This window comes from Diceros bicornis, chromosome 12 (assembly GCF_020826845.1).
Source record: "Diceros bicornis minor isolate mBicDic1 chromosome 12, mDicBic1.mat.cur, whole genome shotgun sequence".
In the NCBI taxonomy this organism is placed as follows: Eukaryota; Metazoa; Chordata; class Mammalia; order Perissodactyla; family Rhinocerotidae; genus Diceros; species Diceros bicornis.
The window spans coordinates 50,554,697-50,579,516 of NC_080751.1; the positions used below are offsets into that span (position 1 = coordinate 50,554,697).

A 24,820-nucleotide genomic window follows, 5' to 3' on the forward strand; every position below is an offset into this window, starting at 1 on the left:
AGACTCAGTAAAGAAATGTGGGAAACTGCTATATTAAAGGGATAATGGAAGAAGAGGAGTAGGCAAAGAATACACAAATAAGGGAGGAGGAGAACCAAAAGAATGGGGTCTTACTGAAGGGTGTTGGTTCACTAACTCACTTGAGCACCTACTCTGTACAAGGCAGTGTGCATAAGGCCCAGGGACACAGTAGTCAAGAAGACAGACAAGGCCCCTGCCCTCACAGCACTTACATTCTAATGCAATGTCTGTTAGGTATTCTTATTCTTCTATAACTAACTTTGTAAATTAAAATATTTTTATCTCTTTGAAATATACTCTACAAGATTAGTGTATAACCTTATCTTATTAGCCTCCATTAACTTAAATCTACAAAAAGAACGAATTTACCAACATAAATAGGTGTATATAGCACCATAAAGACATAAACGATGAAATAGAAAACATTAAAAAACTAATTCTTTAAAATGTGTAACACTATATGACAGAAGATTTTATTATAAAATGTGATCTAAAGAATTTTTAAAGGAAAGAACATCTTTCATTAAGTCTACAAACTGATTCTATTACCTTCGGTGGGTTGCATCACTGCCTTTTTTTTTCCTGTTCTCCTTATTAAAGGAACTGCCACCTGTATCCTCACAACAGGACGGAAGAGCGCCGAGGACTTGGTTCTGTGGAACAGTGGGAATATTCCCCAAGTCAGCCAGAGCTTGATCAGAATTCCAGCTCCACCAAGTGAGGCATTAGCTGTGTGACCTTGAGAAGTTACTGACCTCCCTGGGTCTCCCTTTCCTCCTCTGTAAACAGGAAGAGCAGTGCCCATCTCTCACAGGGTTGTGAGGATTAAGTATGAATAAGTGAAGCTTAAGGAAGCCTCCAAGAGCACCCACTGAAGAGCACACGTGACCCCCTCCTAGGAGTTCTCTTCCTATAATGCTTTCTCTCACCCTTAACAGAAAATCACCATCCAGAGTGGGCATGGGTGATGACACTAACCTCTGATGGAATTCAGGACATGCTACCCCAAAATACGGCACCTGGGCTTATTGAATATTTTAAGTTGAAGGAGTCTGAGAAGATCACTCTGACCTCCCCTGCTCCAGCCCCTCTCCCCTGAAACAGGTCACAAAACCCTCAGGTGAGAGGGGCCTTCCCTATACCCAGAGGAAAAGAGTACCCTTCCCTCCAAAGACAAAGGGACCGAGAAGAATCCGAACAAAGAGGCCTTGCTAAGTTTCCCCCAGTTTACCACACTTCTCTCATACTCTTTGACCTATCATATTCCTCCATGACTGCCTACTCTCCATCAAACCTAGCATAAAAATACTCAGGCTCGGGGCTGGCCCAATGACATAGCAGTCAAGTTCGTGCGCTACGCTTCGGTGGCCCAGGGTTTGCGGGTTCGAATCACAGGCATGGACATACACACTGTTCATCAAGCCATGCTATAGTAGTGTCCCATATACAAAGTAGAGGAAGATTGGTACAGATGTGAGCTCGAGGACAATCTTCCTCAAGCAAAAAGAGGAAGACTGGCAACAGATGTTAGCTCAGGGCCAATCTTCCTCACTAAAAAAAAAAAAAAAATACTCAGGCTTAACTGTTTCTTCAGGTCCTTTCCTTATGAAGGCTCCCATGTCAGGTAAAACCTATATTAAATAAATTAAAAAAAAAATAAATTTGTGCACTTTTCTCCTGTTAATGTCTTTGTCATTTCAATTTTCAGACCCAGCCAGGAACCCTAAGAGGGCAGAGGGAAATTTTCCTCCCCTACAGCCCCTAACTGCAATGACCACTTTACCAATAACATCATGGTACACACACAGATCAGCTCAGGCAATAGGTTTGTCAGAGTTAAAGCCCAGCTTTAAAAAAGTTTGCACACGAAAGCAGGGAGAGATTTTCCACCGAAAAATAACAGAGTCAGACTGTTTTCTACGCTGGCACGAGAACAAGAGGTTTGCCTGAGACTTTTATGTGAAGGTCAAGCAAAACATTCTCAGTAAACACTGAAAGTAAAATGCAACCTGACAAATAGACATTTGAAAAGCTTGAAAGAAGGAACTGATTGGATAATGACATCACTGAAGAATGCATTTATCGTATATCAGTTTGGCTCGGAGATAGAAAGACTTGGGAAAGTCTTTCTGAAAGGAGGTGACAGCAGATAGGCTACGTTTAATATATTTTACAAAACACCGTTGCCCATGAGGTAAGAATCAATCATGATATGGGACATCAGGTAAAGAAAAAGAAAACTAACCAGGAGATATATGTTATGATGCTTTATTGACTTATGAAGAAAATTACATATTTTTAAAATTTTCAGTCCCACAGTTCAGCAAGCTAACCCAATGGAGAGGGCACCAACCTAACTACCTAAGCAGCAGGCCAGCCCACCAGGAAAGACTCAAGCTATACTCTGTACAGATGGATGAGGGGAGTTGATCCAGAGTCTCCACACAGTTCCCAATAGGGGTTGCTGCTCTAAATTCCACTCAATTTGGGACCCAAGAACGATCACCTCAGTGCCTCCTGCTGGCTCTGTCTCACCCTTCAGGTCTCAGCTTAAATGCCACCTTCTCAGAGAGCCTTTATCAACCACCTTCCCTAGGTGACTCTGTGTCTACCCAGTGATTCTCTGTCACTGAATCCAGTGTGGAATATTATTCAGCCTTATAAAAGAAGAAGGTTCTGATACATACTACATGGATGAACTCTGAAGACATGCTAAGTGAAATAAGCTAGACACAAAAGGACAAATATTTTATGATTTCACTTATGTGAGGTACCTAGAATAGTGAAACTCACAGAGACAGAAAGTAGAATCATGGTTGCCAGAGGCTAGGGGGACGAAAGAATGAGGAGTTACTGTTTAATGGGCACAGAGTTTCAGTTTGGGATGATAAAAAAGTTCTGGAAATCGATGGTGGTGTTGATTGCACAACAATGTGAATGTCCTTAATGCCACTGAACTGTACACTTAAAAATTGTTAAAATGGTCAATTTTATGTTATGCATATTTTACCACAATAAAAAAATAGCATACATTTTACAAATTCATTACTGACAAAGTCCCTAAAAAGACAAAGCAAACTTATAGTCAAGTTCAGTGTTGCTAAGACTTAAAACAGAAAACAGAAGATAAAAACATAGCTGTGCCCGAACTAATATTTCATTGCTTTTTAAAGCCACTAATGATGTTTTGGATGAAATATCCTGTACATATATTCAACACCTCCCAAATTTCAGAATTTGTTTCCCAAAAGCTGGGCTATTTAAATCATGAAAAGTTTCTGATATGTTTCTACATAATTAAATTACAGTGAACACTATTTTTAATCATCTCATCTTCTATTCCCCCAAAAAACACATTTTTATGAAGATATAAAATATTGTATGTTGCTAATTCCTATAATTTATATTTTGTTTCCAATAATGAACTCATTTCTCAGAAATGTCCTGTAAATTTCTGAATATTTTGCTCTAAAAGTTGTCCTAAATAACAGAAATTACTAAAAGGCTGATAACCAGAGAGTTACCTTCTTGTTCTGAGGGAAATACAATAACTATTCAACTATAAAAGCCTCTATAACAGTGGTTCTTTTTGCGTGTGTGTGAGGAAGATTATCCCTGAGAGCTAACATCTGTTGCCAATCCTCCTCTTTTTGCTGAGGAAGATTGGCCCTTGGCTAACCTCCGTGCCCATCTTCCTCTACTTGATATGGGATGCCACCACAGCACGGCTTGATAAGTGGTGCACAGGTCTGCGCCGGGATCCAAACCGGCGAACCCCGGGACGCAGAAGCGGAGCGCGCTAACTTAACCACTACGCCACCATGCGGCCCCCTACAACAGTGGTTCTTAACCAGGATTTTATTCACTTGCCAGAGGAGCAAGCTGCCACCTTTCTGAAGGCTCAGAGTATGCCAACTCCCTTAGAAGGCAAACCACCCAAAACACAAATTAAGCCGTGACCACTCCACTTAGGCCTAAGACAGTGCTCAACCTGCCAGGGCAGGGCTTAGCGACTCACTCATGAAAAGGTATTGATGTTAGTTATCTTAAAGTCTAAAATGAGTAATACTAGATAGCTATGTAAACTGGTAAACAGCAGTTATATACAGCAATAAGCTTTTCTCTTGCACAAATATTCAATTTATTAGAATTCTTTCCAAGTGACATAAACCCAAATGACGTCCCACTGTGATTAAACTATTTCCTGTCGACTTCAGAGTATCTGGCAGCTCCATCCTGATATTTGGTGAAATGTTCAGACACCAGTAACTTGAAATAACTGGTTGCAAAATTATTACAGCATATTGTTCTATCTCTTTTGTATAAAAGAACTCCTTACTATCATAATTGTTACATTTATTTTTCTTTAGTAAGATGAACAAAAACATACAATCACCCAGATAATGGCAAAAGTTTGTTGTGAGAATAAGCTGTGATTGATGCTTCTGTGCTTTTTGCAAGAAATTGTCACTTTTTTCATATAGAAATGAGTGGGTCATCCTTCATCTTGATGCTTTCTAGCATTGATAGGCTCAAAGATATAATTCAGATTTTTCCCAAGCAAAGCACTAACATAGAGGATATGTTTGGAAGTTCATAGTTTATCCTCACCTAGACTATATGGAAGATATATTCAAACACTTAAATGAACTTAACACAGCCATACAAGAAACCAGAATGAATTTGTTAACAGTCAAAAAGAAATTATTTTTATATAAGCAATTCTACTTTGGTTAAAACTTGCTGAAGAAAGGTGCTTTATTAACATGCATTTTCTTAAAGATACTGTTCTTTCAGAATATTGAAAGAATGACCATTGCAACTCATCTCACTGAATGTGGATGCCTTCTGTGACTCTTTCCATGTATTTTTCAGTTTGATATAGCCAAGAATTGCCTACTAGATCCAATTTTCTTTTTATTAAAGCATTATATACATATACAAAAGTGCACAATGAATTTTCACAAACTGAACAGACCTTTGTAACCAAAACCCAGATCAAGAAACAACATTACCAGCATCCCATTGTCCCCCTTGTTCTCTGTTTTGGTCATTTCCCTGCTCCTCTGCAAAGGGTAACCACTATTCTCACTTCTGACACCATAGACCAGTGTGCATGTTTTTCTACTTTATACAATGTAATCATAGAGTACTCTTTTGTATCTGGTTCCTTTTGCTCAACGCTATGTTTGAAAGATTCATCCATACAGTTATATACAGTTGTAGAATGTTCATATTATTGCTGAATAATATTCCATTGCATAAACCTCAAATTTATTTAACCATTATACTGCTAATGGGCATTCAGGTAGTTTCCAATTTGGGGCTACTACAAATGTGCTATGAACATTCTAGATGTGCTATCAGAATTGCTGTTATGCACATTCTAAGACATGTTCTTTACGTGAATATGTACTTTAGGTACAAGTATTTCTGTTGAGTATATACATAGGAGTGAAATTGCTAGGTCCCACAGAATATGAATACATTTAGCTTTCACAGCTATTGCCAATCTTCTAAAAGGTTATTCCACTTTACACTCTTATTAGAAACATTAGAGAGTTCTTGTTGCTTCACATCCTTGTAACACTCGATATATACTATTTTTTGTATTTCAGCCATTCTGATGGGTATGTAGTAGTATTCCATTATGGTTTTAATTTGCATTTCTCTAATAACTTTGCATTTCTCTAATGACTAATAAAGTTGAGCACATTTTAACATATTAAGGAGCATTTTAATGCCCTTTCTTAAGTCCCTACTGAAATCCCTTGCCCATTTTTTCTATTGGATTGTCAGAATTTTTCTTGATAATTTGTAAGTATTCTTTATATTTGCTGGACACAAGTCCGCTGTCTTTTTGTTGGAGGATAGTAATATACTATTTACTTATTATTTGACAAACACTTATATAACATATACTATATGCTGACAAGGCACTGGTCGAAGTGCTTTACAAATATTGATGGTATCTTTTGATAAAAAGAAGTGCTTGATATTAATAATAATCCAGTTTATCATTTTTTGTTTTATGGTTAGAGCTTTATTGTCCTAAGGTCTCAAAGATGTTTTCCTACATTTTTCCTCTAAAAGCTTTATAGTTTTGCTTTTCACTTTCACATATTCAATCTGGAATTGATTTTTGTATATACAGTATGACAGGGGTTAAGATAGCTTTATTTCCTTATGGATATAAATCACCTAGTACCGTTTATTGAAAAGCCTACCCTTTCCTCACTGCACTACAATGCCAACTTTGTCATAAGTCAGATGAACCGTGTATGTATCGATCTGTTTCTGATCTCTATCTGCTCCACTGGCTGCTTTGTAGTTCCTTATGTCAAAATGTCTTAATTCAGTGCTTCTCAAACTTTAAAGTGCATAAGACTAACCTAGACAGATTGTTAAAACACAGACTCCTCAGCCCCAGCTCCAGAGATTCTGATTCAACAGGGTTTGAGGGAGAGCTGGAGAAATTTCATTTCTAACAAGCTCCTAGGTGATGCTGATGCTGCCAGTCCAAGGACCACAATATGATAAACACTGTCTTCATTAATATAGTTTTATAACAGGTCTTTCTATCTGGCAATGTAAGTACTCCAGCTCTGTTCTTCACAAATGCCTTAGCTGTTCTTAGCCCATTGTATTTCCATGTGAATTTTAAAATCAGCTTGAGTTCCACAAAACAACAGCGAAAACAACAAAAAATCAAAGTGCTGGGATCGTGTTGGGGATTGCACTGATTATGTAGATTACCTTGAGGAGACTTGAAATTTTAAAATGTTGAGTACTCCATGAACATAGCATATCCCTCCACTTATTTAGGTCTTCATTAATTTCTCTTAATAATGTTTTGTGAAATAAGTGGGACTATATAAAAATAAAAACCGTCTGCACAGCAACGGAAACCATCAACAAAATGAAAACGCAACCTACTGAATGCAAGAAAACATTTGCAAATGATATATTTGATAAGGAGTTAATATCCAAAATATATAAAGAACTCATACAACTCAATATCAAAAAAAAGCAAACAATTCAATTAAAAAATGGGCAGAGGATCTAAATAGACATGTTTCCAAAGAAGACACACAATGGCCAACAGGTACATGAAAAGACACTCAACATCTCTAACCATCAGGGAAATGCATATCAAAACCACAATGAGGGCCTGCCCCGTGGCTTAGGGGTTAAGTGCGCGCACTCCGCTGCTGGCAGCCCGGGTTCGGATCCTGGGCGCACACCGACACACCGCTTCTCTGGCCATGCTGACGACTTGTCCCACATACAGCAACTAGAAGGATGTGCAACTATGACATACAACTATCTACTGGGGCTTTGTGGGGGGAAAATAAATAAATAAATAAATAAATAAGTAAAAAACCACAATGAGATATCACTTCACACCTGTTAGAACGATAATTATCAAAAATACAAGAAATGACACGTGTTGGAAAGGATGTGGAGAAAAGAGAACCCTTGTGCACTGTTAGCGGGACTGTAAATTGGTGCAGCCACTATGGAAAACAGTATAGACGTTCCTCAAAAAATTAGAAATAGAACTACCATATGATCCAGCAATTCCACTTCTGGGTATCTAGCTGAAGAAAATGAAAACACTAATTTGAAAAGATATATGCACCCCCAGGTTCACTGCAGCCTTATTTACAATAGTCAAGACACGGAAACAACCAAAATGTCCATCAATCGATGAATGGATAAAGAAAATGTGATATATCGGGCCTGCCCCGTGGCTTAGCGGTTAAGTGCGCGCGCTCCGCTGCTGGCAGCCCGGGGTTCGGATCCCAGGCGCACACAGACGCACCGCTTCTCCGGCCACGCTGAGGCCGGGTCCCACGTACAGCAACTAGAAGGATGTGCAGCTATGACATACAACTATCTACTGGGGCTTTGGGGGAAAAAATAAATAAATAAAATTATTTTAAAAAAAAGAAAATGTGATATATATATAATGGAATATTATTCAGCCATAAAAAAAGAACGAAATCTCGCCATTGCAACAACATGAATGGACCTTAAAGGCATTATGATAACTGAAAGAAGTCAGAGAGAAAAAGACAAATACTGTATGATCTCACTTATATGTGGAATCTGAAAAACAAAAACAAAACATTGAGTTCATAGATTCAGAGAACAGATTGGTGGTTGCCTGAAGCGGGGGTAGGGGATGGGTGAAACGGGTGAAGGGGTCAAAAGGTACAAATTTTCACTTATAAAATGAGTAAGGCATGGGGAGGTAATATGAAGCATGGTGACTATAATTAATAATACTGTATCGCATATTTGAAAATAGCTAGAAGAGTAGATCTTTGTCTTTCTTAACCTGTTTTATCTTGAAGTCTACCTTGTCTGATATGAGTATGGCAACACCTGCTTTCTTTTGTTTGCCATTAGCTTGGAGTATTGTCTTCCATCCTTTCACTCTGAGCCTGTGCTTGTCTTTAGTGCTAAGATGTGTTTCCTGAAGGCAGCATATTGTTGGGTCTTGCTTTTTAATCCATCCTGCCACTCTGTATCTTTTGATTGGAGAGTTCAATCCATTTACATTTAGGGTAATTATTGATATATGAGGGCTTAATGTTGCTGTTTTGTCACTTATTTTCCGGTTCTTTTGCATTTCCTTTGTTTCTTGTCCCATTTGTTTTGGACTGCCAATTCAGTTTGGTTGTTCTGTCTTATGATTCTTCTAGTTTTCTCTTTGTTTATCATATGTGGTTTTGCTTTGATTATTTGTTTAGTGGTTACCTTGAGGTTTGGGTAAAAAATCTTGTGTATGAGATAGTCCATTATCTGATAGCCTCCTGTTTCCTTATACTAAGTCAATTCAGTCACTTTCCTCTTCCCCTTCTAAGTTGCTCTTGTTATACCTTATTCTATCTTGTGTTGTGGCTGTGTGTTTACAGTGATGAGGTTAAATTTATTTTTGGTGAATTTCTTCCTTTGATCTTTGAGTTTAGTATTTAAGTGGTTTCTAACCTATTCCGGTAAAGATCTACTATTTCTCTGATTTTGTCTACCTACTTTTCTCCTTCCTCCAAGCTTTGTGTTCCCTTTCTCTTCTTTTTTTCAGACCTGAGGGCCTTCTTGAGTATTTCTTGTAGTGGGGGTCTCGTGGCCATGAACTCCCTTAGCTTTTGTTTATCTGGGAGAGTTACTATTTCTCCATCATATTTGAAGGATATTTTTGCTGGATAGAGTATTCTTGGCTGAAAGTTTTTGTCTTTCAGTATTTTGAATATATCATTCCAGTCTAGAAGAGTAGATCTTAAAAAGTTCTCAACATGAGAAAAAAAATTTGTAATTATGTATGGTGACAGATGTTAACTAGACTCAACTGTGGTGATCATTTTGCAATATATATGAATATTGAATCATTACATTGTACACCTGAAACTAATAATGTTATGTCAATTATACTTCAATAAACATAATAATGTTTTGTAGACAGATTTAGTCCTAAGAATTTGACGTTTTTTGACATTATTACAGGTGCTACCTTTTCTCCCCTCTTTTAAATTTTTTTAAAATTATGGTAAAATACATATAAAATGTATCATCTTAACCATTTTTAACTGTACAGTTCAGTTATAAGTACATTCACGTTGTTGTGCAACTAATCTCTGAACTCTTCATCTTGCAACTGAAACTCTATACCCATGAAACAACAACTCCCCAATACCTCCATCCTCAGCCCCCTGCAACACCATTTTACTCTCTGCTTCTATGAATATGACTACTCTTGGTACCTCATATAAGTGGAATCATACAGTTGCAAACACTGTCTTTTTAAAGTCCACTTATTTTCACCTGGAGTCTATTAACAAGAGTAATTTGATGAAATATCAGCTAACTAAATTATGAATACTGGCTAAAAATCCAGTAAAAAAGAGAAGCTTGAGAAATTTGGTGTGTTCAACTAGCAGCACTTTGAGAATTAGGACAATGCTAAAGAACACTGTGCCATTTGCAACCATAAACTTGTATATGAGATAGAATTCCCACCACTTTCATACATCAGGGCAGAGGCCAGAAACCACCTAAATGGGAGTGATAACATTTGTGTGGCTGTTTTAAGAAAAGTTATCTCATTTCTCAAATCACATTGACCACAACCTATGAAAGGTGACTCACTCAATCAGTAGGCTTTTACAAGTATATAATTTTTCATATACTCTTTAATATTTCAATTATTATTGTGAAAGTTGAAATGAACTCTAGTAACATCTCTTTTATTTATAGTTATAATGTTTTATAAGTTAAAGAATCAATCCACTTCAGCAATTGTTAAGGAGGGTAAGAAGATATTTTGAGAACAAAAGTGAGACTGCTTTGCACGCCTTAGTATGAGCTTCTCACTTTAAGATATGCCAGCTGATGCTCAGACTCACACTAAAAAAGGGACTGTAATAATCTAACATCTGAGGAAACTCCATTAACTGCTTGAAATGAAAAAGTCAGTGAATACCACTTTAACTCACACTAAAAAGTGAATTTTAATATTATGACACACTATATGTATAGGCATTATTTTATTTAGCTAAGAATTTCTCACTATATGTGACAGTGCCCTAATTCCCAGAAAAGTAGGAAAGAAAATTTTGTAACACCATCAAAGAGGATCTGGAGTGTTGTTTCTACTAAAAACAAATTTCCTTTTCATTTTTATCACTGCATATTTCAAATAATCGTCTTCCAGAGGTCACTGGGATCCTTTATATGACAGACAGACAGTCTGCTCCTTTAAACATGAAGGAGTTTTCAGATAGCTGCTTTTTCCACACATAAATCAAAGCTCAGAGTTCTCCCTGTGGGTGCAAAATTGTTTGGCTACACTAAAGCCAAATCCTATGATGCCCACCCAGGTCAGGCTGACCACAGAGAACAACGAACAAAGAAGTACCATAAAAAGCAGAACTACTCCCTCTTCTTAATGATTTATCTAAAAGAGTATTCATTGTTAAAACCAGTACTAAATGACAATAAATTTAAATTTCAAATTTTATCTATAAAATATTCCCAGTAAAAGTAAAACAGCAGTCCAACTTTCCTATCCTTGCTCTGTAGACCATCTAAAATCTGTCTCAAATCTATTTTCTCCTAAGTCTCACTATTGCCCTAAACAAATCTTCCAAGACAGCAAAAAGAACCCTGCACAACTCACACTTTCCCATCTCCTTGCCTTTGCTCACGCTATCACTCCATCTAAACCCCATCTGTCTTTCAAGGCCCGACTCAAATCCTCCCTGAGTGAACAAAGCCTTCTTTGACAGCTCTGTCCTAAATGTTTTCTTCTTTTCTAAGCACTTAGGAGATTTATTTATCTGTGCTATCAGCTTGTAGTTTAAACTGCCTAGTATTATTAATTACATTTTCATACATTTATCTGATCTTGGCTAAATTAAAAACTCCATGAAAGATAATACAGAGAATTCCCATATACCCTTCACACAAGTGTTAACATTTTGCCACACAACCAAGTTTAATCTCCAGGCCCAATACAGATTCTACTAAAAATGGCATTTACAGATTTAAAATTATTAAATTCTACTAATTAGCTATTTCTATATCCATTAACACAAGTTATTTGAAATCATTTATTAATACCTCACTTTAGTTTAGTAGATGTCAATTACCTATGCTAGTGTATACACAAGTTTTCTACCCCATGAACTCAACGTTTTACATTCATCCCAGCTATCTTTCTGTTTGTTGTTTCTGTTGACTCGCAACCATGAGGGGGAAAAATTCAGTTCCACAAACGTTTTAATATCGACAACCTGAGTTAGATGCTAAGGGTCAAAAGTTAACCCCAACTGGAGCTCTACACAGCGAATTCCTCCACTTAAATTTGGAGTTCTTTTGAGTGTAGGTTTCCAAAAATATTTGGGGAAAACTAGCCTGATTTTGCCTTAAAAAAGGAGGACGCTTCATACTGAGTGTGAACACAGAGCAATTTCCTAATGGGAATTTGTTCTTCTCCTCTTACATTGTTTCCACTTAACACTTAGGTAGGTTAAGTATTTTGTGTTGTACTTCTGAAGTTGATGACAAGAACTAATCTACACTAAAACCAAAATCTACTTTAATAAACTAATCAATCTTAAATATTATAGCTCTATATAACACATATGCAATTCCCCCTTAAGGTTATTCTTAGCAACTTTATTGAAATATAAGATAGATATAATAAAATAAACCCATAGTTAGTGTAGTGTTACATATACATCTATGTAATCACCATGAAATCAAGACAGACAAATTTCCACCAGCCCAAAAAATTCTTTTGTACCCCTTTGCAATCAAGCTTTGATCTACTTTCTGTCATTATGATTTGGTTTTGCCTATTCTAGAATTCCAGTTAAATGGAATCAGACAATCTGGCTTCTTTAACTTAAAATCATGTTTTTCAGATTCACCCACACTGTTGCATGTATCAGTAGGTTATTCCCTTTTATTGCAGAGTATTATTTCTTTAGATGGATATATTGAAGCTTATCATTTACTTGTTGATGGATATTTGGGTTGTTTCCAGTTTTAAGCTATTATGGATTAAACAGAAAGAACATTTGTCTTTATGGGGACATACAGACAAATACTTTTGGTTCTCATTGATAAATACCTAGAGGAATCTCCATACTGTTTTCCATAGTGGCTGCACCAGTTTGCATTCCCACCAGCAGTATATGAGAGTTCCCTTCTCTCCACATCCTCTCCAACACATGTTGTTTCCTGTCTTGTTAATTACAGCCATTCTGACGGGCGTGAGGTCATATCTCATTGTAGTTTTGATTTGCATTTCCCTGATAGTTAATGATTTTGAACATCTTTTCATGTGCCTGTTGGCCATCTGTATATCTTCTTTGGAGAAATATCTGTTCAGGTCTTTTGCCCAGTTTTTAATTGGGTTGGTAGTTTTTTTGTTGTTGAGATGCATGAGTTCTTCATATATTTTGGAGATTAAGCCCTTATCAGATGTATGGTTTGCAAATATCTTCTCCCAATTGTTAGGTTGGCTTTTCGTTTTGTTGATGGTTTCCTTTGCTGTGCAGAAGCTTTTTAGTTTGATGTAGTCCCATTTGTTTATTTTTTCTATTGCTTCTCTTGCCCAGTCAGACATGGTGCTTGAAAATATGTTGCTAAGACCAATGTAGAAGAGCGTACTGCCTATGTTTTCTTCTAGAAGTTTCATAGTTTCAGGTCTTACATTCAAGTCTTTAATCCATTTGGAGTTAATTTTTGTGTATGGTGTAAGGTAAGGGTCTACTTTCATTTTTTTGCATGTGGCTATCCAGTTTTCCCAACACCATTTGCTGAAGAGACTTTCTTTTCTCCATTGTATGTTCTTGGCTCCTTTGTCAAAGATTAGCTGTCCATAGATGTGTGGGTTTATTTCTGGGCTTTCGATTCTATTCCATTGATCTGTGTGTCTGTTTTTGTGCCAGTACCATGCTGTTTTGGTTACTATAGCTTTGTAGTATATTTTGAAATCAACTACCATATGATCCAGCTATTCCACTGCTGGGTATTTATCCAAACAACTTGAAAACACCAATGCATAAAGATACATGCACCCCTGTGTTCATTGCAGCGTTATTCACAATAGCCAAGACTTGGAAGCAACCTAAGTGCCCATCAAGGGACGAATGGATAAAGAAGCTGTGGTATATATACACAATGGGATACTACAAAGCCATAAGAAACGATGAAATCCAGCCATTTGTGAAACATGGATGGACATTTCAGGTATTATGCAAAGCGAAATACGTCAGAGGGAGAAGGTCAAATACCGTATGATTTCCTTCATTAAGTAGTAGATAATAACAACAATAAACAAACACATAGAGACAGAGATTGGATTGGTGGTTACCAGAGGGGAAGGAGGAAGGGGGGAAGGCAAAAGGGAAAATTCAGCACATGTGTGTGGTGATGGGTTGTAATTAGTATTTGGGTGGTGAACATGATGTAATCTATGCAGAAATAGAAGTATAATGATGTACACCTGAAATTTATACAATGTTATAAACCAATGTTACTGCAATAAATAAAAAATTAAAAAAAAAAAAAAAGATAAATACCTAGAGGTGAAATTGATGGTTAACTTTGTAAGAAAATGCCAAACTGAAAGTGGTTGTACTATTTTACATTACACTACATTTACAATGTATTAGAGTTCCAACTACCTCACATGGTATTATAAGTCTTTTAAGTGGTTTATAGTGGTATCCTGTTGTGGTTTTAATTTGCATTTTCCGTTCGACTAATGATATTAAGCATCTTTCATGCTCTTATTCATCATTCATATATCTTTGGTAGAGTGTTCAAATCATTTGTCCATCTGTCCATTTTTAATTGGTTTCTTTGTCTTATTATTATTGAGTTGGAAGGGATCTGTATTCTGGATACAAGTCCTTTATGAGACATATGTACTGTGAATATTTTCTCCCAGTCTGTGTCTTATCTTGTCATTTTCTTAATGATGTCCTTCAAAGAGCAGAAGGTTTTAATTTTAATGAAGTCCAATTTATCTTTTTATCCCATTTTTCTTTTATGGCTCATGCACTTAGTGTTCTAGCTAAAAAATGCCCATTGCCCCAATGTTACAACAATTTTACTTTAAGGAAACATAGGAGAAAATTGCTGTAACATTTGGGTTAATGATTTAGGTCAATGATTGACTTTTATATATAAATTTCCTTTGTGATTTCTTCATTGATCCATGGATTAAGTATGTTGTTTAATTATTGGGTTTCCAAATACTTGGGGTTTTTCTAGATATCTAATAGTTATTTATGTCAAATTTAAGTCCATTGTGGAAAGAGAATATACTCCATATGATGTTAATTTTTTATTCATGGAGCCTTGTTTTACTGGCCCAGCATATGGTCTTGCTGAACGTACCATGTGCACTTGAAAAGACCATGTACTCTGAGTGTATTGTTCTCTAATATCAATTATGTCAAGTTGGTTGATGGTATTCTCCAAATTATCTATGTATTTACTCACTGCTTTTGTCTAGTTGTTCTATCAACTGCTGAGAGGAGTGTTAAAATCTCCAACTATGATTGTGACATTGTCTATTTCTCACTTAAATTCTGTCAATTTTTCCTTCATGTATTATGCAGCCATTATTAGGCACATACAAATTTATGATTGTTATGTCTTCCTGGTAAATTTTCCCATTATTATTATGAAATGGCCCTCTTTGTCTCTGGAAATATTCTTTGTAATGAAGCCCATTTTATCTGATATTAATTTAGCAAATCTAGAGTTTTTATACTTAATGTTTGCATGGGATAATATTTGTCACCCATTTATTTTCAACCTATAAGAGTCTATACTTAATGTACATCTCTTAGAGACAGCATATAGTATGTCTTTTTTTTTCCAATTCTGACAATCTTTCACTTTTATCTAGAGTATTTATCCATTAACATTTAATACCATTATAGATATAGTTGCATTTCTTTGTTGTTCCTTTGTATTGCCTTTCCTGCCTTCTTTTTGGGTTATTTGAATATATTTCAGATTGCCATTTTAACTTATCATTGGAGTTTTAGCTAGATATCTTTGCATTTTTTAAGTAGTTGCATTAGAATAACAATATCTTTAATTGTTCACAATCTACTTAGAATGAATAATATAATCCTTCACATAAAATTTAGAAACTTTACAATTATACAAGTCCATTTATCTACCCTTGCATGCTTTCTACATAGTTTAAAAAATACCAGGAGATAATTTTATAATTTATTTAAAATAGAAATATGTATTTTAAAGACACCATAAGGAAAATGATGCTCTTTTATATTTATCCAGCTGTTTACTATTTCTGATGCTCTTTATTTCTAACTGAACAGCTGAGCTTCCAAATAAAATTATTTCACTTCAGCCTGAAGAATTTCCTTTAGCATTTTTTATAATACAAGTCTGGTGACAACAAATTCTCTTAGTTTTCTTTTATTTGAAAATGTCTTTCTTTGCCCATAATTCTTGAAATATATGTTTACTAAATACAGAGTTCTGGGCTGATACATTTTTCTTTCAGTACTGTCTTCTGCCCTGCATAGTTCATGATGAAAAGTTGGAGATATCTGGAACCATTCTTCTCACTTATTTAATGTGCCAATTTTCTGTTTCTTATCAAGATATTCTCTTTATGTTTTGTCTTCACCAGGTTGACTATGATGTACATAGGCATGGTTTTCTTTGTTTTTTCTTTCTTGCTTAGGTCTTACTGTGCTTCTTGAATCCATAAATATATGACTTTCATACATTTTGGAAAAGTTTTAGCCATTATTTCTTCAAATACTTTTTTCTGCCCTATTCTCTCTCTCCTTCTGGCACTCCAATTACATGTATGTTGGGCCTTTTGACATTGTCCCACGTGTCCAGGAGGCTTTGTTCATTATTTTTATCTTTTTTGTCTCTCTGTTCTTCAGACTGGATAGTTTCTATTGATCTATCTTCAAGTTCTCTAACTCTTTCTTGCATCATCTCCATTCAATGATTAATCTCATCCAGTGTATTTTTATTTCACATATTGCATGTTCAGTTTTAAGATTTCCATGTGGCTCGTTTTTATAGCTTCTATTTTTCTCTACAAATTCTTCTCTTTGTGACTATTACAAGCATTTTTCCTTTATGTCACTGCGCATAACTAAAAGAGCTTTTTTTCTTTAATCCTTGTCTGCTAATTCCAACATCTAGGTCATGTTATAGCCAGTCTCCATTGACTGTCTTTTCTTTTATAAATGGTTCACAATTTTTTCATTCTTCATTTGCTGAGCAATTTTGAATGGTATCCTACATATTATAATTGTTATAGTGTTGAGACTGTGATTTGGGTTATACTCCAAAGTGTTGGGCTTTTATGTTTTAACACATAACTTGGTTTGACTAAACCTGCACACAGTCTCTTGGGTGGCTGCTCAAATCTCATCTGAGTTCCCTTATCATTAGCTGAGCTACTTAGAGTGTGCCCTATACACACGTAGCTCAGGGGTGAGTCAGACTTAGCCAAAGTTTATATATAGAATATAAGAATCCTCATCCCTGACTCTGTCTTTTATGAAATGCCCCTTCACATGACAGTAGCCATAGTAGCCCCAAACTCTGTCCTTAGAAAGACTATTGAATTGCTACTGGAGTTTTAGCTGCCCTGCATGTAAGATACTGCGATTTAGCCACACGATAGAAACAACAAAAAAAAGAAAATCAGGGGCTGGGCCCGTGGTGTAGCGGTTAAGGGTGCGTGCTCCGCTGCTGGCGGCCCGGGGTCCAGATCCCGGGCACCACTTGTCAGGCCATGCTGTGGCGGCAACCCATATAAAAGTGGAGGGAGATGGGCACAGATATTAGCCCAGGGCCAGTCTTCCTCAGCAAAAAAAGAGAAGGATTGGCATGGATGTTAGCTCAGGGCTGATCTTCCTCACAAAAAAAAAAAGAAAAAGAAAAAAGAAAATCATCCACTGTCATTTCCTTCTTCCAAGCAAAAAATCATCTCCAGAATCTTTCTGCCTTTGGTCATTCCCCAGTGCCAGTAGGTGGTTAGTTTTTTGTTTTTTGTATTTTGTCCATAGTTTCTAATTTTTATCTGCAGAAGGATGGTTCCAATAAGAGCTTACTTGGCCATCACAGAAGCAGAAGTCTTTCAAATAAATTTTAGAATCAGCTTGTCAATTTCTGCAAAGAAAAAAAATCCTACTGGGATTCTGATTGCTATTGGATTTAATAGTTCAATTTTGGAAGAACTGGCAGTTCAACAATACTGGGCCTTCCAATCTACGAACATGGTAAATCTCTCCTTTTATTTAGATCTTCTTTAATTTCTCTCAGTATTATTTGTCATTTTTAGTGTACAGGTCTTATACTTCAGTTAAATTTATCACTAAACATTTGATATTTTATGCTATTGTAAAGGGTTTTGAAATGTCTTTCCCAATTATTCATTGCTAGTAATATATAAACACAACTGACTTTTTATATTGACCTTGTTTTCTCAGACATTGCTTAGTAGTTCTAGTAGCTTTCATGTCAATTCTTTAGGGTTTCCTACATATATCATTGTGTCATCTATGCATAATAATAGTTTTATATCTTCCTTTCCAAACTGCATACCTTTTGCACCTTCTTCACGCCTTATTGCACTAGCTGTGATTTACAGTTCAACGGAGGATAGAAGTGCCTTTTGCCTGATCTTAGCGGGGTAAGATTGTTTTTCATCAATCATGATTTTAACTATACATTTTTCATAGATGCCCTTTATCAAGTCGATATTCCCGTCTTGTCCTAGTGTACTAAGAGTTTTTATAATGAAGGTGTGTTGAACTTTTTCAAATGCTTTTCTGCTTCTATTGAGATAATCCTTTGGCTTTTCTCCTTTACTATACTAATAAGATGAACTGCATTGATTGTTTCATATTAAACCAATTTTGCATTCCTGAAATAAACACTATTTGGATGACTTATTATCCTTTTTATACACTATTTCATATATTTTGTCCAATTTTGGAGTTGTTTACAAAGAGAGTTCAAATCCAGTATCAGTTACTCCAACATGGCTGGAAGTAAACTCACAAATAAGCGTTAACCCTAAGCCATGGTTAACTGCCAAGAAAGAAGTCTAGCAGTCATCAAAGTAGATGTGGTAAGAAAAGAGCCTTGTAAGATTTCACAAATCCTTTTACTCATTCTGTCTATTCCTAAAATAGGATATATATATAGGTAACTCAGTTCAACTCCAGTAAAAAGATATTTAATATTAAATATTAAAAAATATTAAGCCTCTGCTTAATAACAATTAAACTACAAACTGATACAAGAAATAAAACATACCCATCTCCAGCTTCCTTAAAAGTTACCAGGTTTTAAACCAGAGATAGTTTCAACATTCCTTATCAATAAATGCCCATTAAAACGCATTAGTAACATTTTAGAGACAAATATTCAAACCAGAAAGAAAATCAAAATGCTGGGCTACCCTGCTTAATACAGATTATGTCATCATGAAATGTTAATACAAATTATCAGAAGTATTGTGGCTATCTCACAAAGTTATAGTGCCTATCTTAAAAAACTAAAATCAACAAATGAGCATGCCCTAGAAAAAAAACAGGTGATCATTTTAATCTGTAAAAGTGGTTAGCAAACTATTTTACGTTCACAGATAAATATTTATTAAATAGCTTCAAAATTAATAGCAGAGGGCCGGCCCCGTGGCTTAGCGGTTAAGTGCGCGTGCGCTCCGCTACTGGCAGCCCGGGTTCGGATCCCGGGCGCGCACCAAGGCACCGCTTCTCCAGCCATGCTGAGGCCGCGTCCCACATACAGCAACTAGAAGGACGTGCAACTATGACGTACAACTATCTACTGGGGCTTTGGGGCGGGGGGAGGAGGAGGATTGGCAATAGATGTTAGCTCAGGGCCGGTCTTCCTCAGCAAAAAGAGGAGGATTAGCATGGATGTTAGCTCAGGGCTGATCTTCCTCACAAAAAAAAAATAAAAAAAAAAATTTAATAGCAGAAAGAGAAAATACATACAATATAATGTGTAACTTCCAAAAGTCTTTTTCCTTTTTTCATTTAGAAAGACCCTGAGGCTTCAGATAGTCAAGTCAGAAGGCAGGCTGCCAGTATCAATTCACACTTAAGCAAAACTTTTGCCAATAAAAACTGAAACACCTGTATGAATTAACTAAATTGTTCCCATTTTCAACAATGAAAGGAAATTAAAAGCATTACTGAATGTCACTGACTTGGCTCATCGGAAAGGAAATAACGTAGATAACCCAGCTAATTTTAAATTATCAAGCCGATACAACGTAAATGGCTCTCTAAAACAATATGGGCTATTTTTACTATGACTCATTCAGTTTTCCGGAAATGTGTGGATATATCTCAGGAATAGCACTACATAATGACAACCTTAAAAAAGTAAAGTATTCCTTTTAGGATAAGCTTCCAATATTGTTGAATTAAACCATTTTCCCAACATATCTCAACTATATTTCAACATGCTGCACCAATCTGAAAATACTGGCAAAAATTTCTCCAAAAAAGAGATTTCAACATCATTTTAGTAAACTCTAGGACAGTTTCTTAAAACTGAACAAAATTCAGGACCAATAAGCCATTCATTTATTTTTTCAATAAATATTTACCAAAAGTCCAATAACCACGGTTTCTTTCCCTCCAAGTGCTTACAATCTTCTGGTATAAGTATTAAGATTTCCACTGTATTTGCTCTTCTATCAACTGAAGAAGACACCTCACAGCCCCCATAGTTCTCAACCCCAGTCCCAGCTACCACACTGCTGCCAGAGCAGGAAAATGGATGCCCAGCAAGAAAGAATATGCTGTTTCTTTCCTCTCTGCTTCCTTCTCTTCTACATCCACAGCCAATTCCAAACAGGTCTTATCCACTTAGGAATTCTTATTCCTTAAAAACAGAAATGGTCTCCTATAACCCAGTGACCAGATGACCTGGCTCATCCCTGAATACCATGGATGCACTAGCCTCTACCTACTCCAAAGTATTTTCATATACATTCTGCAATTTGATCCTCAAAACTAGTTTTCAGTGCTGAGGGAGGAACACATCACTCCTTCTCCCATTCTACAGAAGAGGAAGATGAAACAAGTGGTAATCTTCACCACTAGGTAGTAGCACTATCCAAATTATGGAACTAAGGGAAGCATTGCAGCACCAAGCTGTAGAACAGAAATAAATCCTGTTCCAGAGTTCTAGTATATTTCATTCATTCCCTTATTCTGCATACATTTATTAAGCAACAACTATGAGTAAGTCATTGAAGCACTGTACAAGGCCTTGTGAAGACCCACAAAAGAACAGAGCCCAGACCCTAAAACTGGGAGTTTATAGTCCTATGGGGAAGGTAAGACGTATACATAAATAATTATAAGCCAAATATGATCCTTCTTAAAAGAGAGGCACAGACAAAAGTTCAAGAGTTCAGAAGTGGAGTAGCACCTAAAAGTGGTCCCTCTTGTCTCAAATAATTCTTTTGGAGTTGTAGAGGATATAAATAAAGGACATTTATACATAGGATATAGAGTTATATAGGATACAAATTTCAATGAAATTCTTCATTAAAACCAGGGGCCACTTTTAATCCATCTTATTATCTGCTTCAGTGTCATGCACAAGGAAAGGATAAGAAGAAGAACTGACAGACAAAAGCAAGAGTTGACAAGGGTTGATTTGGGTTTTTCTGGTGTATTCTGTATGCTTCCTGTGGGATAAAAAAAAGAAAGGGATGGTGCAGAGCCCAAAGTATATTTGGGGTCCTAAAAGCCCTCGTCACATATGAGTTCCTTGCCCTACTTTTTACCAATTAAAGATTTACTTGGGATTAACAAATTCATCTCCTTAGAAGAGTTAAGCCTGGCCTATGAATCCCTGTAATCCAACAGCTCTCCTCCAAAAAGAGATCAGTCCTCAGATCAGTTCTGATTTGAAAAAGAGCTGGAAGAGGAGAGAGAGCAGAAAAATTATGTATTGTAAAGCCCTTGGGGGAAAAGTATGAAGCTTGAATTTATGACCTTCATTGTAAGCAAGGAGGGAAGAGTCACCTACCAGCAGAAGTTACCAGAGTTAATTACTTCAGAAGTCCCTCACAGTATAGAGGAACAAGAATGGGAAAAGAAATTAACAAAAGAAAAAAGACTCAGAAAAGATGTAGGAAAAGGTTTAAAGAAAGGAAGAAATACACCCCTACCCACAAAAAAAGCTAAAAAAATTTAATTGTTTGAATGTAAGTAGAGCATTTTAGTGTCTTTTCAGGAAAACTGTGGATAATATATATATATTATACCGCTTATGAGGCCAATCCCAAGAAGATGTTACTACTGACCATCCTCCCCATGAGAGGCCAGCAGGACCACTTCTTATCATATGCTACATCCTGTTTACCTCAGTCATCAGAAGAAATCCAAGCGTCCTGGTCATCATTTATCATCTGGACACTTGTCCCCATCCAGCTCTGTACTTCCCTACTCTGACCCCAGCTCACCGCCATTCCAGATCCTCCACATCCTTCCCAGTGCCTCAGGTCACGCAGACCCGGGTCAACGTCACCTTCCCATCAAGATCTTCCCCACCACCTTGTCTAAAACAGCCGTCCCCATCTCATTCTTATTCTCCTACCCTGCTTTATATTTTTATCCTGAGCACTTTTATTAAATATCTATTTCTCTCCTTGTCTACTATGTATTTCCCCCACAAGAATGTAAATTGATGTAAACTCCAGGAGGGAAAAGACTTTGTTTATTGCTGTATCCCCAGCTGACCAGCGCAATGCCTGGTATATATTAAGTATTCAACAGATATTAGCTGAATGAATAAATGGGAGGTACATAATTTTTTACTATATCTTTTTTAAAATGTTTAACACTTTCCTTGTCAAATTCCTGATAGCATATGTAATGAATAATCAGGAACATTTTCAAACATAGTTACCTAAATACATACGTGCTATAATGATAAAAAGCAAAGATTTTTAAGAATACTGGAGTGGGCAAATAAAACAGGCTCCCAGAGGACTCAAAGGAATTAACACACAACCAATTCCAAAACTGTATGTAGAAAACAGTAACTTGCAAAATTTATATTATAATACAAAGTAGGCTAGCTTTTCTCTCTACCAGATAAAAGTACTTTATTTTTGCCTTATCTAAAAAATAACAAAGGAATAAAATGTCAGAATTCTAACTTGTTTCCTAACTACGAGAATAAAAATGCCTTTGAAAAAATGATGTATCTTAAGCAACTTGTGTTCATTAGAGATGTGCGTAATCTTTTTATCCACAAAGCTGAAAAGGTACTGACTGACCCCTTGCTCTGTGACTTTTCTCTGCTTGAAAAGCCTTCTTTGATCTTGAATCCTCAAACATATATTACTCTAGCTTTCCTTTTTGCTACCACTCTTTTCCAACTGTGGCTTTCATCTATCAACTTTATTTTCTTACACCCCATTCCCTCCTTAATTCTCTGTAATGAGGTGACTACCCAGCTATTCCACTGAAACTGTCCTAGAGATAAGCAATGTACTCCTAACTAACAAAGCCCACAGCCTTTTCTCCTGACTGCTTTATACTGTTGAATGCTGACGAGCACCCTCCATGCTCCTGAAACCACTTCCTTCCACAGCCTCTATAACGCATCTTGGTTCTGCTCCTAGCCCTCTGAAGTCATCTTTCTCATCACATCCATGTAGGCATCGCCTTCAGCTTTAGACAAAAGAGTTGCATACTATACTGGCTTTGGAGTGATGGTTCAAACTCTTGCTCTGTCATTACATTTATTCATTTAATGAACATTTATTAAGCATCTATTATGTGGGAGATAGTGGACTAGGCCCTGGGATCAAACAATGAACAAGAAATATTTGGTCACTGCCCTCAAATCCATGCAAGTACAAAGAAAAATGCTTACGTTTAAATCAGCAGCAAGATATAGGCAGCTTGGAAACTAAAATGATGAACTTTTTTCCCCTTAATTTCCATAGGTGGCAGTGTTTCAACATGAGCAATCCAAGGCAAGACTATACCAGAGGCAAAATAATTTACAAGGAAAAAAATATGAAATGGAAAGGAAAAACACATTACTCACTGATGTAAATGCCAGCAGCTCCTCTTCAGTTAACTTATGCACTGGATTATTCTTTTGGAAATTTGTGCTTTAAATTTAAAAAAAAAAGCAAATTAATTCTAAAATGCATGTGGTAACTAATGAAATATAATTTTTAAAAGGCAAAGTAAACTCTATATATTTGAAAGCACATATTTTTATATTATTGTATTATATACAAACGTAGATATGAATGTGCCAAAGATAAGTAGTACAGAAAGTAATAAATGCTGACTAATAAAATGTGGTTGGTGTACTATATGTCAACATGATTTATTTTAATACGAAAAAAGAAATCCAGTATGTGCCACTCCACAAAGAAAATGAAAAGAATTAATACGGCACCAACTCCTGCGCATTAAACTCATGCCAAAACAAATATTACTATAACCATTAGACAGGCAAAAATTAAGAGGCTGTCAAAGAGGCAGAACAATGGCAATTCTTAGATCTTGCTGATCCAAGTATGATCTGGTAGAATAATTCTGGAAAACAACTTAGCACTATCTTATAAAATGAACATTCACATATCCTGAAATCTGTAATTCCATCCTAGGTATAGAGCCCAGAGAAATTCTTGAACAATTGTACCAAAAATCATATACATAAATATCCACAGTAATATTGTGTCTAATAGGAAAAATCTGTTAACAATCCAAATGTCCAAAAGGAGACTGATAAATTGTGAAATATTCACCCAATGGAATGCTATACTGCAAAGTAAATTGCAGCTATATATAACAAGAATGAATCATAGAAACACAATAATGAGAGAAAAAAATCACAGAAGACTACATAGAGTAAAATACCACTTTTATAAAGCTCAGAGACAAACAAAATGAAGCAACTGTGAGTAAATGTGAGTAAACATATTTTTTTGAAATGGCAAGAAAATGATAAACACAAAATTCAGGATAGTGGTTACCTTTTGGGGAGATGCAGGAGGATGAGATAGAGAAGAAGCACACAGACTGGGTTAATGGTATTTGTAATCTTCAAGCTCATGAGTGGGGGTTTATTTTATTATTATACTATATAACTTACATTAATATATTATATAAATTATTTTGTATGTAAATATCTTATATTAAGAATGAAAAGAAAATACTACCTCACAAAATACTACCACTTC

The 24,820-nt window shown here is 36.1% G+C and overlaps 1 protein-coding gene across 5 annotated transcripts in view; it reads right to left on the reverse strand.

Moving 5' to 3' along the window:
• Window positions 1–24,820, reverse strand: part of TTC27 (tetratricopeptide repeat domain 27) — a 171,396-nt gene that overhangs the window by 100,341 nt on the left and 46,235 nt on the right. For all 5 annotated transcript variants that reach the window (XM_058551476.1, XM_058551480.1, XM_058551478.1 and 2 more), the window contains exon 9: window positions 23,671–23,737. In XM_058551476.1, the coding sequence (XP_058407459.1) occupies window positions 23,671–23,737 (67 nt within the window). The remainder of the gene's footprint in view (window positions 1–23,670; window positions 23,738–24,820) is intronic.